The sequence below is a fragment of the Echinops telfairi genome, unplaced genomic scaffold (assembly GCF_000313985.2).
Source record: "Echinops telfairi isolate 266 unplaced genomic scaffold, ASM31398v2 ScPeMD7_7420;HRSCAF=8458, whole genome shotgun sequence".
NCBI classification, from domain to species: domain Eukaryota; kingdom Metazoa; phylum Chordata; class Mammalia; order Afrosoricida; family Tenrecidae; genus Echinops; species Echinops telfairi.
In genome coordinates, this window is record NW_022111320.1 from 51138583 (window position 1) to 51150349 (window position 11767).

General features: G+C 57.6%; 1 protein-coding gene across 1 annotated transcript in view; it reads right to left on the bottom strand.

Moving 5' to 3' along the window:
* Window positions 1-11767, bottom strand: part of LOC101660831 (TRAF interacting protein) — a 29271-nt gene that overhangs the window by 2311 nt on the left and 15193 nt on the right. The window contains exons 2-10 of the mRNA XM_045297712.1: window positions 11478-11535; window positions 10936-11019; window positions 8572-8611; window positions 7963-8090; window positions 6343-6437; window positions 5756-5869; window positions 4922-5009; window positions 4425-4514; window positions 4007-4125 (exon numbers count right to left, since the gene is read on the bottom strand). Of these exons, the coding sequence (XP_045153647.1) occupies window positions 4007-4125; window positions 4425-4514; window positions 4922-5009; window positions 5756-5869; window positions 6343-6437; window positions 7963-8090; window positions 8572-8611; window positions 10936-11019; window positions 11478-11535 (816 nt within the window). The remainder of the gene's footprint in view (window positions 1-4006; window positions 4126-4424; window positions 4515-4921; window positions 5010-5755; window positions 5870-6342; window positions 6438-7962; window positions 8091-8571; window positions 8612-10935; window positions 11020-11477; window positions 11536-11767) is intronic.

The window sequence follows — 11767 nt, forward strand, 5'->3', positions numbered from 1 at the left end:
CCCCCCCACCCCGCCCCTGCCAGGGCCACACCCTTGGGAAATCCACTCCCTACTACCAAATAAACCACTTGGCTCAGCCCTCTGTGCAGCGGCCTGACCGCCGTCTAGAAGACTCAGGAAGAAGCCAGCCAGAATCCAGACACACGAGAACTGCCCTTCAGTCAGACAGCCTCTTCCCTGAGAGCGCAGGCAGAGAAATGTCCAGCGACCACTGAGAAGGGGTCTATCTCCCCCACCCCCACCCCCAGCTGATCAGCACGGCAGAGACTGAACGAAACCTTAGACCCTGCTGAAGCCACCCCCTGGGTGACAGGCAAGTCCACAGCTTGCATATGATCCAGGCCCTCGAGTGGCGTTTCTGGACAGCAAATGTACTCATGGGAAATGCTCTCATGTTGAACGTCAAGGTCACCCCAGACCCCTTAAGTATGGCTCCATCACAGGATTTGGCAACGCTCCTCACTCTGAACAAGGCAGGGAAGGAAGGACGTGCAGAGGACGCCGACGGTGCCTAGCTCTGGGATACCTCCTGATTTCCGAAAACGCTCTGCAAGAAGCCTGTGTCAGCTGTTTAACTGGGAGTGTGGGAAGTCATACTTGATGAGGAAACTGCAGCCAACAAGATTTTTTCCGGCTCACCCTGGCCCGGCAGGCGCCCACGCTGCCATGGTCTGGGGAGAATGCTGGGGGCCGAGGGAGCAGCCTCTAGGACAGGCCTCTCCCCTTCCTGCCCTCAGGGCCATGGCCCAGCCCAGTGAGGGTGAGCTACACAGAGAGGCAGCTGGCCCGGGCCCACTGGGGGAAGGGAGCTGCGTGCGCCGAGCCGGCTGGGTCAGCCATCTGGGAAGCCTGGAAGGGCTCTTCCTCACCGGCCAGGCCCATGGAAGCACTGCCCTCCTCCCTGCCTTCAAGTAGACAGGAAGGCCATCAAATCCACCTCAACCCCATGTTCCGTGACAGACGCTTCTCCCCCGAGCCCGCACTAAAAGCAGCAGCCAGGGAGGCTTCCGGCAACATTTCACAGGACCCGCCACTCTGCCAGCACTGATTAGGCCCAGCACGTGCAGGCCCAGTAAGGAGGGTGTATGCCCGAGGCAGGCAGGGGCCTGGACCTAAGTGGTCTGGCTGGCCGCAAGCCCCTGACCCCGGGGAGGCCACCCGATAGGGGCAGGGGTGAAGTCCCTGCCTAGCGCAACTGCCATCAGCTCCCAGAAGGGGGATGCGGCAAGGGGACAGGGGACACTAACACAGCAGCCAGGGCCCTTCAGGAGGTGCTGGGCATGCAAAGGAAGTGCCAGGGGCTCGCCCAAGGCACCTTAAGGGGCCTGGAAACCGGGATTGATGGGAACTGCCAGCTGAGTTCCACGCCCTTCCAGCCAGCCTCCTGTCCCAGGCTAAGGAACGGGCGGGGGAGGCACCTTTTCCAGAGACACCAAGGAAATCAGCTGCAACCACTGAGGCAGCCAGCACTGAACCCAACAGCAAAGCCTTTGGCAGCCTGGGCTCAGGTACCCCCAGGATGGGGCTGGCTTGCCGCATACCCCCTCAAACATAGGCAGCCTCCCTGCTACCTCCCCCGAGAAGGTCTCAGAAAGCCCAGAACTCCCAGACCCAGAGAGGCGAGCCCATGGAACAAGAGCAGCACGCTTTGCAAAGCTTGCACTCCCAAAGCACAAAAAGCCCACATAGGATGAACAGGACAATTGCTGAACTAAAAACCCAGACATTCCAAGTAGATGTGAAGCCCTCCCAGAATGGAGAGTGCTCAGATGAAACACCAAGCCCCGACCCAGGAGGCCACGCGCCAGTCCTGCAGGAGCTCCCGGCAGAGGAAGGGGAGCACCGTGGTCCTCCAAGGAAGGAAACAGAAACCATCCTGGGGCTGATGGTTTACTTACTCACACTGCAAGGCCCCGCCATGGGCTGAGTCGAGGCACAGACCACCATCGGGTGCCTCGCGGAGACATCCCCGGAATCAAGGATGGACGCAGGCTCCCACATGGGGCAGAAATGGAAAACAGCTTCCCTTACGAAAGGCTTGAGTCAGACAGTACAGCGGCGTGCGTTCACTGCCTCACGAGCGTGAGCGTGGGAAACGGGCCCACGTCCGCCCAGAGATGAATGGAGAAACCAACGAGGGCCTGTAGAGTCTGACTCCACCACGCAGGGGGACGAATCGTGGTGCGAGCTGCACCACGGTCACCCTGGGAAACATGCATGTGCCCTCAAGTGCATGCAGCACCGGAGTGGGACAAGGGGCGAAAACGTGGGTCTGCATGGTCAGCAGGGGCAGCTGTATGCTGTGACTGATGTCATCTGTGCCCCTGAGCCAGCCGCACATGTGAAAAACACGAGATGGACAAATGTGCTTTATACATATAGGTTAAGAGAAGGTCAAGACGGCTCGCTCTCCTCAGAGGCAGCCCTGCAGCTGGACAGAGGGAAGCAAGAGCTCCTTCGGGAATCCTGACTGGCAATCTAGGCGAAAGGCATCCTGTCCTTCCGCCAAGCGCCCTTCCTTAGGAACTCTTCAACAAAGCAGGGAGTACGTCAAGAGGAAGGAAGACGTGAGACACAGGAAATAGTACCAGAGAAGCCCGAGGGTGGCTGCCCAGGCAGCTGTCTCTCCTTCGCAGCCTCGGGTGCTCTCTGTGGCACGCTGCTGGCCTGGACCTCGGGAGCCACCCGGACTGTCGAGGCCATCTAAGTAGACATGGCTTGTTGCTCCAGAGATTAAGCAGTGGGAAGAGCAATGTGGGTCACCGTACCCCAACCTGGATACATCTCCAAGGTCCCCCTGCCCAACCCCAATGCTCTAAGTCGAGTCTGACTCACAGTGACCCTACAGGACAGAGCAGCACTGCCCCTGAGCACTGCCACGTCTTTCTTCCCCTGCATGGCTGCTGGGTGCTTTAACCTCTGCACCACCAGGGCGCCCTCCAAGACCTTCCGGGGAGTCATATTTTAAAAGTTAGAGAATAATATGAGGTCAGAAAACACATTAAAAAAGAAATAAATCACCCCCCCGAAATCATGCCACACTGCAGTGGGCGCCTCATGGGGCCCAGGGCCCTACCCAACTAGCTGCTGACATGGCCCTCCAACACCTCCCATGCGGTCCAGCTCAACGAGGGCTCTCCTTATCGCCTTTGTCTTTTTCCACCGAGGAGTCGAAGGAAAGGGGGGGGGAGCGGAGGATGAAAGAAGGGGGCCTGTCTGCTGGGGTGCCACGCTGTCAGAGCTGTGTCCCAGGGGAGTCTCTGTGGGGCTGGTGTGCTGGGCAAACAGGAGCGGGACACGGGGCACAGCCTTCCAGGGAAGGGTGGAGATAAGACAGTTCGCCTCCGATTGGATGTGTGCAGGAAGGGCATATGGGTTTCCGAACACATTGCACCCTGGTGCTAATAAGAGCCTGGGTCAGTGAGGGCAGCCGGAGGCTTTCTGTCTGGTGGCTGGGACGCACCGGCCATTCAGCAGGTGGCATCTGCGGCATTCTCAGCAGAGGGAGGGGCACCCAATCCAGGAGGGCCAGCAGTTCCCCTGCCTTTTGGCTCCCTCTCCTGGTGGCTTTTAAGCACATGCTGCTGAAACCCAGAAACCAAGGATCTCACTGACGCCCAGCAAACCTAAAGGACAGGGTGGGACCACCCTTGAGGAGAGCAGACAGCCTCATCTTCCCTCTGTGGACTGGCTGGTGGGCTTGAGGTGCTGGCCTTGTGGTTAGCCAGAGCGTGACCCTCTATGCCACCGGGGCTCCTGACACCTGGGAAAACGACTTGAGAGGACAGGATGCGTTCGGTGAGCCGGCCCATAAGCAGGATGCCGCAGGACATTCCGTGCTCCTGCACATTCTCGACCTGTGCCAGCCCTCCCTGGCCTCCAGAGGACGCCTGCAAGAGGAGCGGTTCCAGCCCATTCCTGGCTGGCTCACAGCTTTTAGAGCAGGTGTGCCACACCCACTCCACCACAGTTGGGAGGAGAGCAGACCCCGCCCAGGGTTTCTAGCCCCCTGGCCTCCCCCAAAGGCTCAACAAACCTTTCTAAGACCAGGCGGTTGACAGTCTCACTGGCCGTGGGGGGCAGGCTCAGGGTTTCCTGCAGCATCTTCAGCTTCTTCCTCAGACTCTTGGGGAAGGAAAGAGCGGGTGTCTGCTGGGGTGCCATCCAGAGTGAGTGCCCACAGTCACGAGCAGCCTGCTTGGAAGGCCCGGACCATCTGGCTCCAGACCCCCTTCCCCTGGAAGAGCCCAGCCTCTGGTAAGAATGGCGGGCTCCAGGTCAGATGTGATGGTTTCTGGCTGCCCTTTGCCAAGAAGGCTCGAGATCAGGACCAAAGTGCACACCCTGATCCACTTGTCCAGGAGGATGGAGAGCCCAGGCCCGCCAGGCTGACTGGGCAGAGACAGTCCAGCCTTGCCCCTCACCGTGATCTCCTTGTCTGCACTCTGTAAGTCCTTTTGGGCTGACTTCAGCTCCACCTTGGTCTGGTCCAGTTCAGAGTAGACGATCTGCAGCTATGAGAGAGTGTTGGGGATACAAGACAGACCGTGGCGTAGCTGTGTGCATGGCCTGACTTGATGCTACCCCGTGGGTGGGTGGAGGGGAGTCTAGAGTCCAGAAGAGACCAGGGCCCAGGGACATCACAGTCTGGCACAGTAACCCTTGCAGCTGCCAGGAGTGAGAGCTATGTATCCACATCTCGAAACCCATGGGCACACCGTGCCCAGAAGTGAGGTCAGCTGTGCCAACTGCATCAGATCCCAGAAGCCAGAAGAGTGGAGGGACGAAGGAGTGTGCACATGTTATAATGCCAGTGACTGTGCCATCAGGCTGGGACTCACCAGGCTCATGAGAGGGACAAAAGGAGAGCAGCCTCTGGGGATAGGCCGCTCCCCTTATGCCCTGCTCCCCACTAAGGTACCTTGCTTCGGGAAGCAAGCAATTCCTTCCTCAGCTTCTCCGCCAGCTCCCCGGAGGCCTTCCGAGCCTCTTTTAGGTTCTCATACTCTCTGCAAAGCAACCGTAGGAAGAGATGAGGGCGCCAGAGCGGGCCCCCTGGTGTCCCGGCGGCCGGTCCGAGCTCCCCAGCACAGCCACACACAGTGCCGCCCAGCCCTCGGCTCAGGCTCACCTCTGCTCTGACACAAGGGTCCTGCCTGCACCCAGTGCCAAAGCGCTGGCAACGGACTCTCTAGTGCCTGCCTGCGCAGTAGGCGCTGGTGATTTGAGAGGGAGTGCTGAGAGCCCTGGCCTCCTTAGGGACCCCCCACACCAGCCAGGCCCAACAGGAGGTGTCAGACCCTCTGGGCCTGACAGCCCAGTGGCCACCTCCTCAATTTAGACTGCCCATAGTCCTAGCAGCGGTCCAATGGCTAATGAGATGTGGGCTTAGGAGTGGAGAAGCTAAACAAAGTCTGTGACCAAGGCAAGCCGGGTCAGTAATCATGCTGACGGGACACGAGAAGCAAGCTCCAGAGAGGGGCGGGCCTTGTGGCTCAGAGAGCTGTGCCAGTCCCAGCAGAAACAACACTTATCATGCGCGCTCCACTCTTTCAAACCAATGCAGCACGTCTAGGACCATCTCCATCCAGGAAACTGAGGGTCAGACCACAGACCCACACAGCTAGTTCCCACTGAGGCAGAGCTCGCCCTCCTGTGGCTCTGTGCTACAAGAGGCGGGCAGTGGAGGGCGAGGAGAGAAGGGGCCACCCAGCCTGGTGGCTAGGCTGAGAGAGGGTCGGGCCAGACAACGTACTTCTTGAGGGACACGCAGTACACGGACAGCTGCTCCACCGCCGAGTGTCCCGCACCCATGTCTCGGATCATCTCCTCCACCTCGGGTCGCTGGCTCTGGAGCAGGAGCTCAAGCCTGGAAAACACCCAGCCCACAGCATCTGAAACGTGGGGGCTGGTGGGTGGGCACCCAGCACCGCTCTGCCTCCCTCTGCTCTGTTGCTATAGTGACAGCCTCAGCTGCTAGGCTGCTTCAGCAGGCAGCTCTGCCCAAGGAGAGGCCTATAGCAAGCTGAGCACAGCTCCAAGGATGCTGCTGCTGGGGAAAGAAGGGTCGCAGAACCTCAAGGTCAGGGATGCCTGGAGAGAAAGAAGGCCTGCCAGGTTGTCTGGTCACAAGCAGCAGAGACAGGGAGGAGTGTGGCAGGGGCCTCAGTCGGAAGTGGAGCTGCCCACAGAGGTGAAGCAGAGACTCGGGTCTACCCCCAGCTGGCCTGAGGCCACACTGGCTGTTGGAGATCTGAGCCCTCAGGGGACCCAACCCCACTGCCTGTGTCACTGGGAGTCACGGGCTCCAGGGTCCCAGGCAGGCCCCGGCTCCAGGCTCACCGCTCCATGGTCTTCATCTTGCTCCGGAGTCGGCGGGTCTCCTCCCGCGCTTGCTTGGTCTCGTCCTGCTGCTGTTCCAGGAACTTCATCTGCTTCTGAAGAGCAAGCACGCCCACACCTATTGCTTGGAGGCTCCCAGGGGCCAGGCTAAGGTCACTGGGAGAACTCTAGCCTAGCGCTGTCTGTCCTACACTTCGGGAAATGCTGACAGCCATGAGTCCCAGCTCCCTGGCAGGCAAGGCTCCAGGCCCTCTCTCCTGTAGGTTGTGACCACTTTGGGAGTCGAATGATCCTTTCACAGGGGTTGCCTAAGACCATCGGAAAACACATATTTCCCATGGCCTTAGGAACCAAGATGGGGCTTTTTACGCATACTGTTGCAAAATGTAGCAATGTAGTTTCCTGTTGTTATAGTAAGACTATTACCCATGCTACACCATGCTTCAAGACAAAATTTCATTTTTTTGTAATTAAAAATAAATATTTCACTATAACTACGTATTGTTTTTGTGATTAATCACTATGCTTTAATTATGTTCCATTTGTAACGTGAAAATACATCCTGCATATCAGATATTCACATGGCAATTCATCGCAGTAGCAAAGTGACAGTGATGAAGTAGCAATGGAAATAACTTATGGTTGGGGTCTCCACACACGAGGAACTTACGAAAGGGTCTCGGCATTAGGAAGGCTGAGAACCGCTGGGCTAAGGGGTCCTGGGCCAGCGCTTCCTCCTGAGATCTCCCTCTCCGAGACACAGCCTACTGCAGCTGGCCTCCTGGTCTGGGGGCGGGGGCAAAGACATGTTGTGTAGGTAGGTGGGGATGATGTCTGGGGCATGACCCACATCAGGACATGCTGCCAGGATCGGGCAGCTGTGCCAGAGGCAGCTGGCCTGGCTGCCCTCAGCACACAGCCACTCCACTTCTGACCTGGGAATACCTCCACAGCCTGGTGCTCTGCAGCAGGTGCTGGCGGGCTTGCTCCCTCCTCCCCCCCAGCCAGAGCACATGCTGCAGCACAGGGCCACAGGCAATGTATGCACGTCCCTGCTCACAAAGGCAGTCAGTCCCTCTCTCCCTTTCAAATGGCTCCTGCTCAGGTTCAGATCTATCGCCTCTGCCCCTTGGACAACAAGAGGCTCCCCAACCCAGGTTGATTCAAAATTCATCTGGGTCTGGGGCCTGCTTGCTCTGCAGGCTTTGATCTGCCCAGTCAGCTCAGCACAGCCTACTTCAAAGGCCCCTGCTTCTCCCTGGGAGGCTGTTTGATCTGCTCCGGAGAGCGGCCTGCCCAGGACTGCAGTGCTGAGAGAAGGCTTGCAGCCTGGCTTCATCAGTGGAGCATGAACCACTTTTGGAGACACAGCCGGGCTGCCCCAGCCTCGACCTTGGTTGGGCTGTGCTTCCATGAGGCTAAGGGAAGGCTTCACCTCTCCAAACCAGCTGGGACCAAGTCCAACAGGGCCCCGTTGAGATGGGTCGGAGCGGTACAGGACAGGAAGGCCAGGGGAAAAAGGATTTGCTTCTACTTTACAACAGTGCAAGCCCAGGTACGGGGAGAGAGAACCAAAGGCTACAGGGGCTCCCTCCCCGTCAGGCCCCACGGCCCACCCACCTTGAGGGTGGAGCACAGCATCTCTGCCTTGTTCAAGGACTGCTGCAGGGATTCCACGGTGGCATTGCGCTCCTCCAGTGTGTCCCGCAGGGTATCAATGATGGCCTGGCTGTCTCGCTTCTCCTTCTCTGCAGAGGGGATCAAAGGGGGCCCGGTCTCCCATCAGCTGGAGAATCTGGGCGCTGGCACCCAGCTCATGAGTCAGGTAGCTAAGCATATCTCGCTGCCCACTCTTCTCTCTGGGAAGCCGAGCCTGAGTCTCTTTCTGCTGCGTGGAGCGACTTGGAAAAACATCTCCCTGCTCCCTCCTCCCACAGACTGACCTACGACTTACTCATCAGCCATCCTGAAACTTACCTAGGGCCCTGCCAAACTAGCTGATATTCTGCCCCACTAAGTGCTCCACAGCCCCGAGGCTTGGCCTTGGCCAAGAAGCTCACCTGGTCTAGGTGACTAGCTCATTCACCTCCTTTTATCTCCTTTCTGCCAGTCATAGGGCCAAGGGAGAGTTCTCAGCTCTGCCCGAAAAGTGGAGGTTCACTCCTGAAACCCCTCCCTCTTAGCATCCAGTCAGGGGCTTCCCAGGGCCCTGGTCTCTTGCGAACTCACCTTTCTGGGAAAGCTGGGCTCTGGTGTTGTCGAGTTCATTCTGCAGAGAAACATCCACAATAAGCAGCAGGAAAGCGTCACAACCAGCCGCCTTCAGGACGGCAAAGGGGAGCCGCCACAGGGGCCCTGTGGCCTGCATGTCCAGGGAGGCAGGGACCCTGATGTACCTTAGGACCAAGCTAAGCCACCAGGTGTCTTTAAAAACCAAATCACCGGTAAGGTGGGGAAACGTAATCTCAGGGGCAAGGGCCAGGCAGGAGCGGGAGACGGTGGGGAGAAGTACGGCTAGCCTGTGTGTCCGCACTCAACAGCAGGGGCTTTCTTCGCTTCCTTGGCCCTGTGCTGACCCTTGCTATCTCTGGGCATCAGCTGTTCACACAGAGACTCAGAGGAGGAATGGCCAGGAACTTGGGGCTAACACCCTGCTTCAAAGCTTACCTCCCCGAGCCCCAGCCTGGCTCTGTATACCACAAGCTCGCAGCCCCAGCATCCACTGGGAGGGACCGGCTGGAAAGGTGAGCCAGGACAACTGTGCCACCCTGGGTGAAAGCTCACACATGCCAGCTTGGGACCAGTTGGTCAGGAGAGCCAAGGGAGCCTCTCGAGGCCACTCCCCACAGAACCAAGAAAGAGGCTGGTGTAGCACCAAGCCCATCTCCATTTGGAGGGCAGAGCAATCAGTGACCCTGTGAATAAGCAAGGTGTCTCTCCACAAGCAAGACAACCATGCTTTGCAGAGCCAAAAGGTTTGGCCAAGGCCTTCGTCACCCTTCAGGCCTGGGACGGAACTCGCCCCGCTCCCCGTGCCGGCTCCCCTTTTAGCCAAATAGGTCTATAAGGTGACCAACAGGCAGTCCTTTGAGTAATCGACCCTGTGAGGTCAGCAGGGCAGCACCTATGCAAGGGCGGCGTCGAGAAGGCGTGAGAGTTATAAAGAGGGATGGACATAGGAGATGGGGACGTGGGATGAGGGACGTGGGGGTTGCAGACAAGGACAGGAGCCTAGCACAGCGTGCATGCACTGTTGAACAGGACATGTCAACACAACCCCGCAAACCTGTACCCAACTCTTAGCAAAAAGGTTCATAAAAATTAAAAAAAAGGCTTCCGTGGGGGCAGCTGCATGGAATCCATGCAAACCTGCCTCCGGATGAACCCTTACCAGAGCAACAACCTCAGAAGCTCACATGTGACCCACATGATCCCTGTCTTAAGAGGTGAACATGGTTACGAGCCCCCGATAAAATGGTTAAAATAAATAAATTTTTTAAAAGGAGGTGAACATGGCTCTTGTCAAAATCTCTGTCCAGGACGCGAGGCAGGAGCTGTGTGGGCTGACCAGCTGGGGGGGTCCCAGGAGGACATGGGGAAGGAGCTGCCAGAGAGCAGATACTAGCCCAAGGTCAGCGTGTCACTGCCCACGTCCCCTGGCTCCTTCCACACCCCTAGGGCTGCCTTTAAGCCTCTGCTCCAAGCCACTCCAAATGGCTCCTCCTTGTCTCCCCAACCTGGCTTTGGAAGCCAGAAAGAAAAGAAATGGTCTTTGTTGCCTTCACCCCAGGGAGGGCACCAGTTAAAACAGGGAGCAGTTACCATGACGATGAACAGGCTGGCTCTAGGCACAAAGCTCCGTGTGCTTGAAGGGATGGGCTCCAAGGACATCACGATGCCCAGGGGATGAACAGACTCTGTGTGACAGTTGCACATTAACCACAGAGAGCAGGAATCACTTGTAAACCCAGCTCAGGCCAACAGTCCCATCTGCTGCGCCTCGTATACACACACAAGCTAAATTTTAGACTCAAAGGCCAAGGGATAAAAATCAAAGAGGGACCCCCTCACCGCCACCGCCGTGTGGGTTTCCCCAGTGGTGGCTTATCTTGACTCCAAGGACTAGGTCCCTTCTATCCCTGACTCGGGAAAGGCTCGGGGACCTGGATTTAAACAAGGCTTCTTAGGCAGTTTTCAGGCTTCAGCCAGTTTGGGGAATTACAGTAGTTCCACCCCACCTCTTCCCCTGGCTAAGTGAGAGTTTTCTAATCTGTCTGTAATTCTCCCAGCAGCAAAGTGGGCTGGACGAGACAGCTGCAGTCCCTCACGAGATGGGAAGGGGCTTTGGGTGGGCACTGGGCTGACGTCACTAGCTGTGGGCTCACGGTGGGGTGTCCTCCTTCTTCCCGTTATAACAGGGCCATCTTCCATGACCACCACTCTCAGGTCACCCATCAGCAGGTGTGCTCTGCTCTCCTCATGACCCCCCACAACATCCCCCTCCACATGGCTCCAGGCCAGCTGCCGGCTGAGAGCGGGGAGGGAACTTCCAGAGGGTTTGCGCTTCCGTGGGATAAGACGAGTTCCCGCTACCTTTAAGAATTCAGCATCCAAAACATTCTCCTCCTCCTGGGCAAGATCAAAGAAGAGCTTATTGATAATGGTCCTTTTGCCAACCTGGATGGGAGAACAGGGGAGAGTATGACAGAGTGGCTGGATCATGGACCAGTGAGACAGTGTGCATGCGTTCCACCGCCCACCTTCCATACATGCCAGTCTGTCCCTTGGAGACAGAAAGCCTCTCCCACCTTGCAGGCAAAGCCAAGCCAGGACTGCTAATTTGGTTGTTGCTGACCTCATAGCACTATGGGCCCGTGGGGTGGCTGCTCATAACACACCCCAACTGTAGGTGCTGGGGACCCGAGGAAACGGGGAAGGTAGAGCAGCTAAATCCATGCCAGTGAACACTGGCCCAGGCAGCCACTCCAGGGCACGGCAAGAGAGGGCCCACTGGCCTCAAATCCAAGAGTCTCAAAAGGATGGACCCACTGGCCCATTTCAGAGGCCCTTCCTCATTCCCACTTCCTGCCCATGAGGAGGCAGCTCCCACTGAGCTCCTGTGCCCACACCCTCACCTGGATTCGGCATTGTGGGCAGGTCCGACTAGGTGCTGTCTCGAACCACTGGATCAGGCTGGAATGAGAAGCAGAAAAACAGACTGGTGAGCCCTGGCTTGGCAGAGGACACAGATCCCGGTAGTTATACTGCTAACAATGGGTGTACTCACAAGCGGCCATCTAACTGAGAAGCATCGAAGCCCACATGGAAGAAGCACACCAGCCTGTCTGACCATGAGGTGTAGAAGGGATCAATTATCAGACATCAAAGAACTGAAAATCATATCAGTGGGTGCCCGCTTTACTGA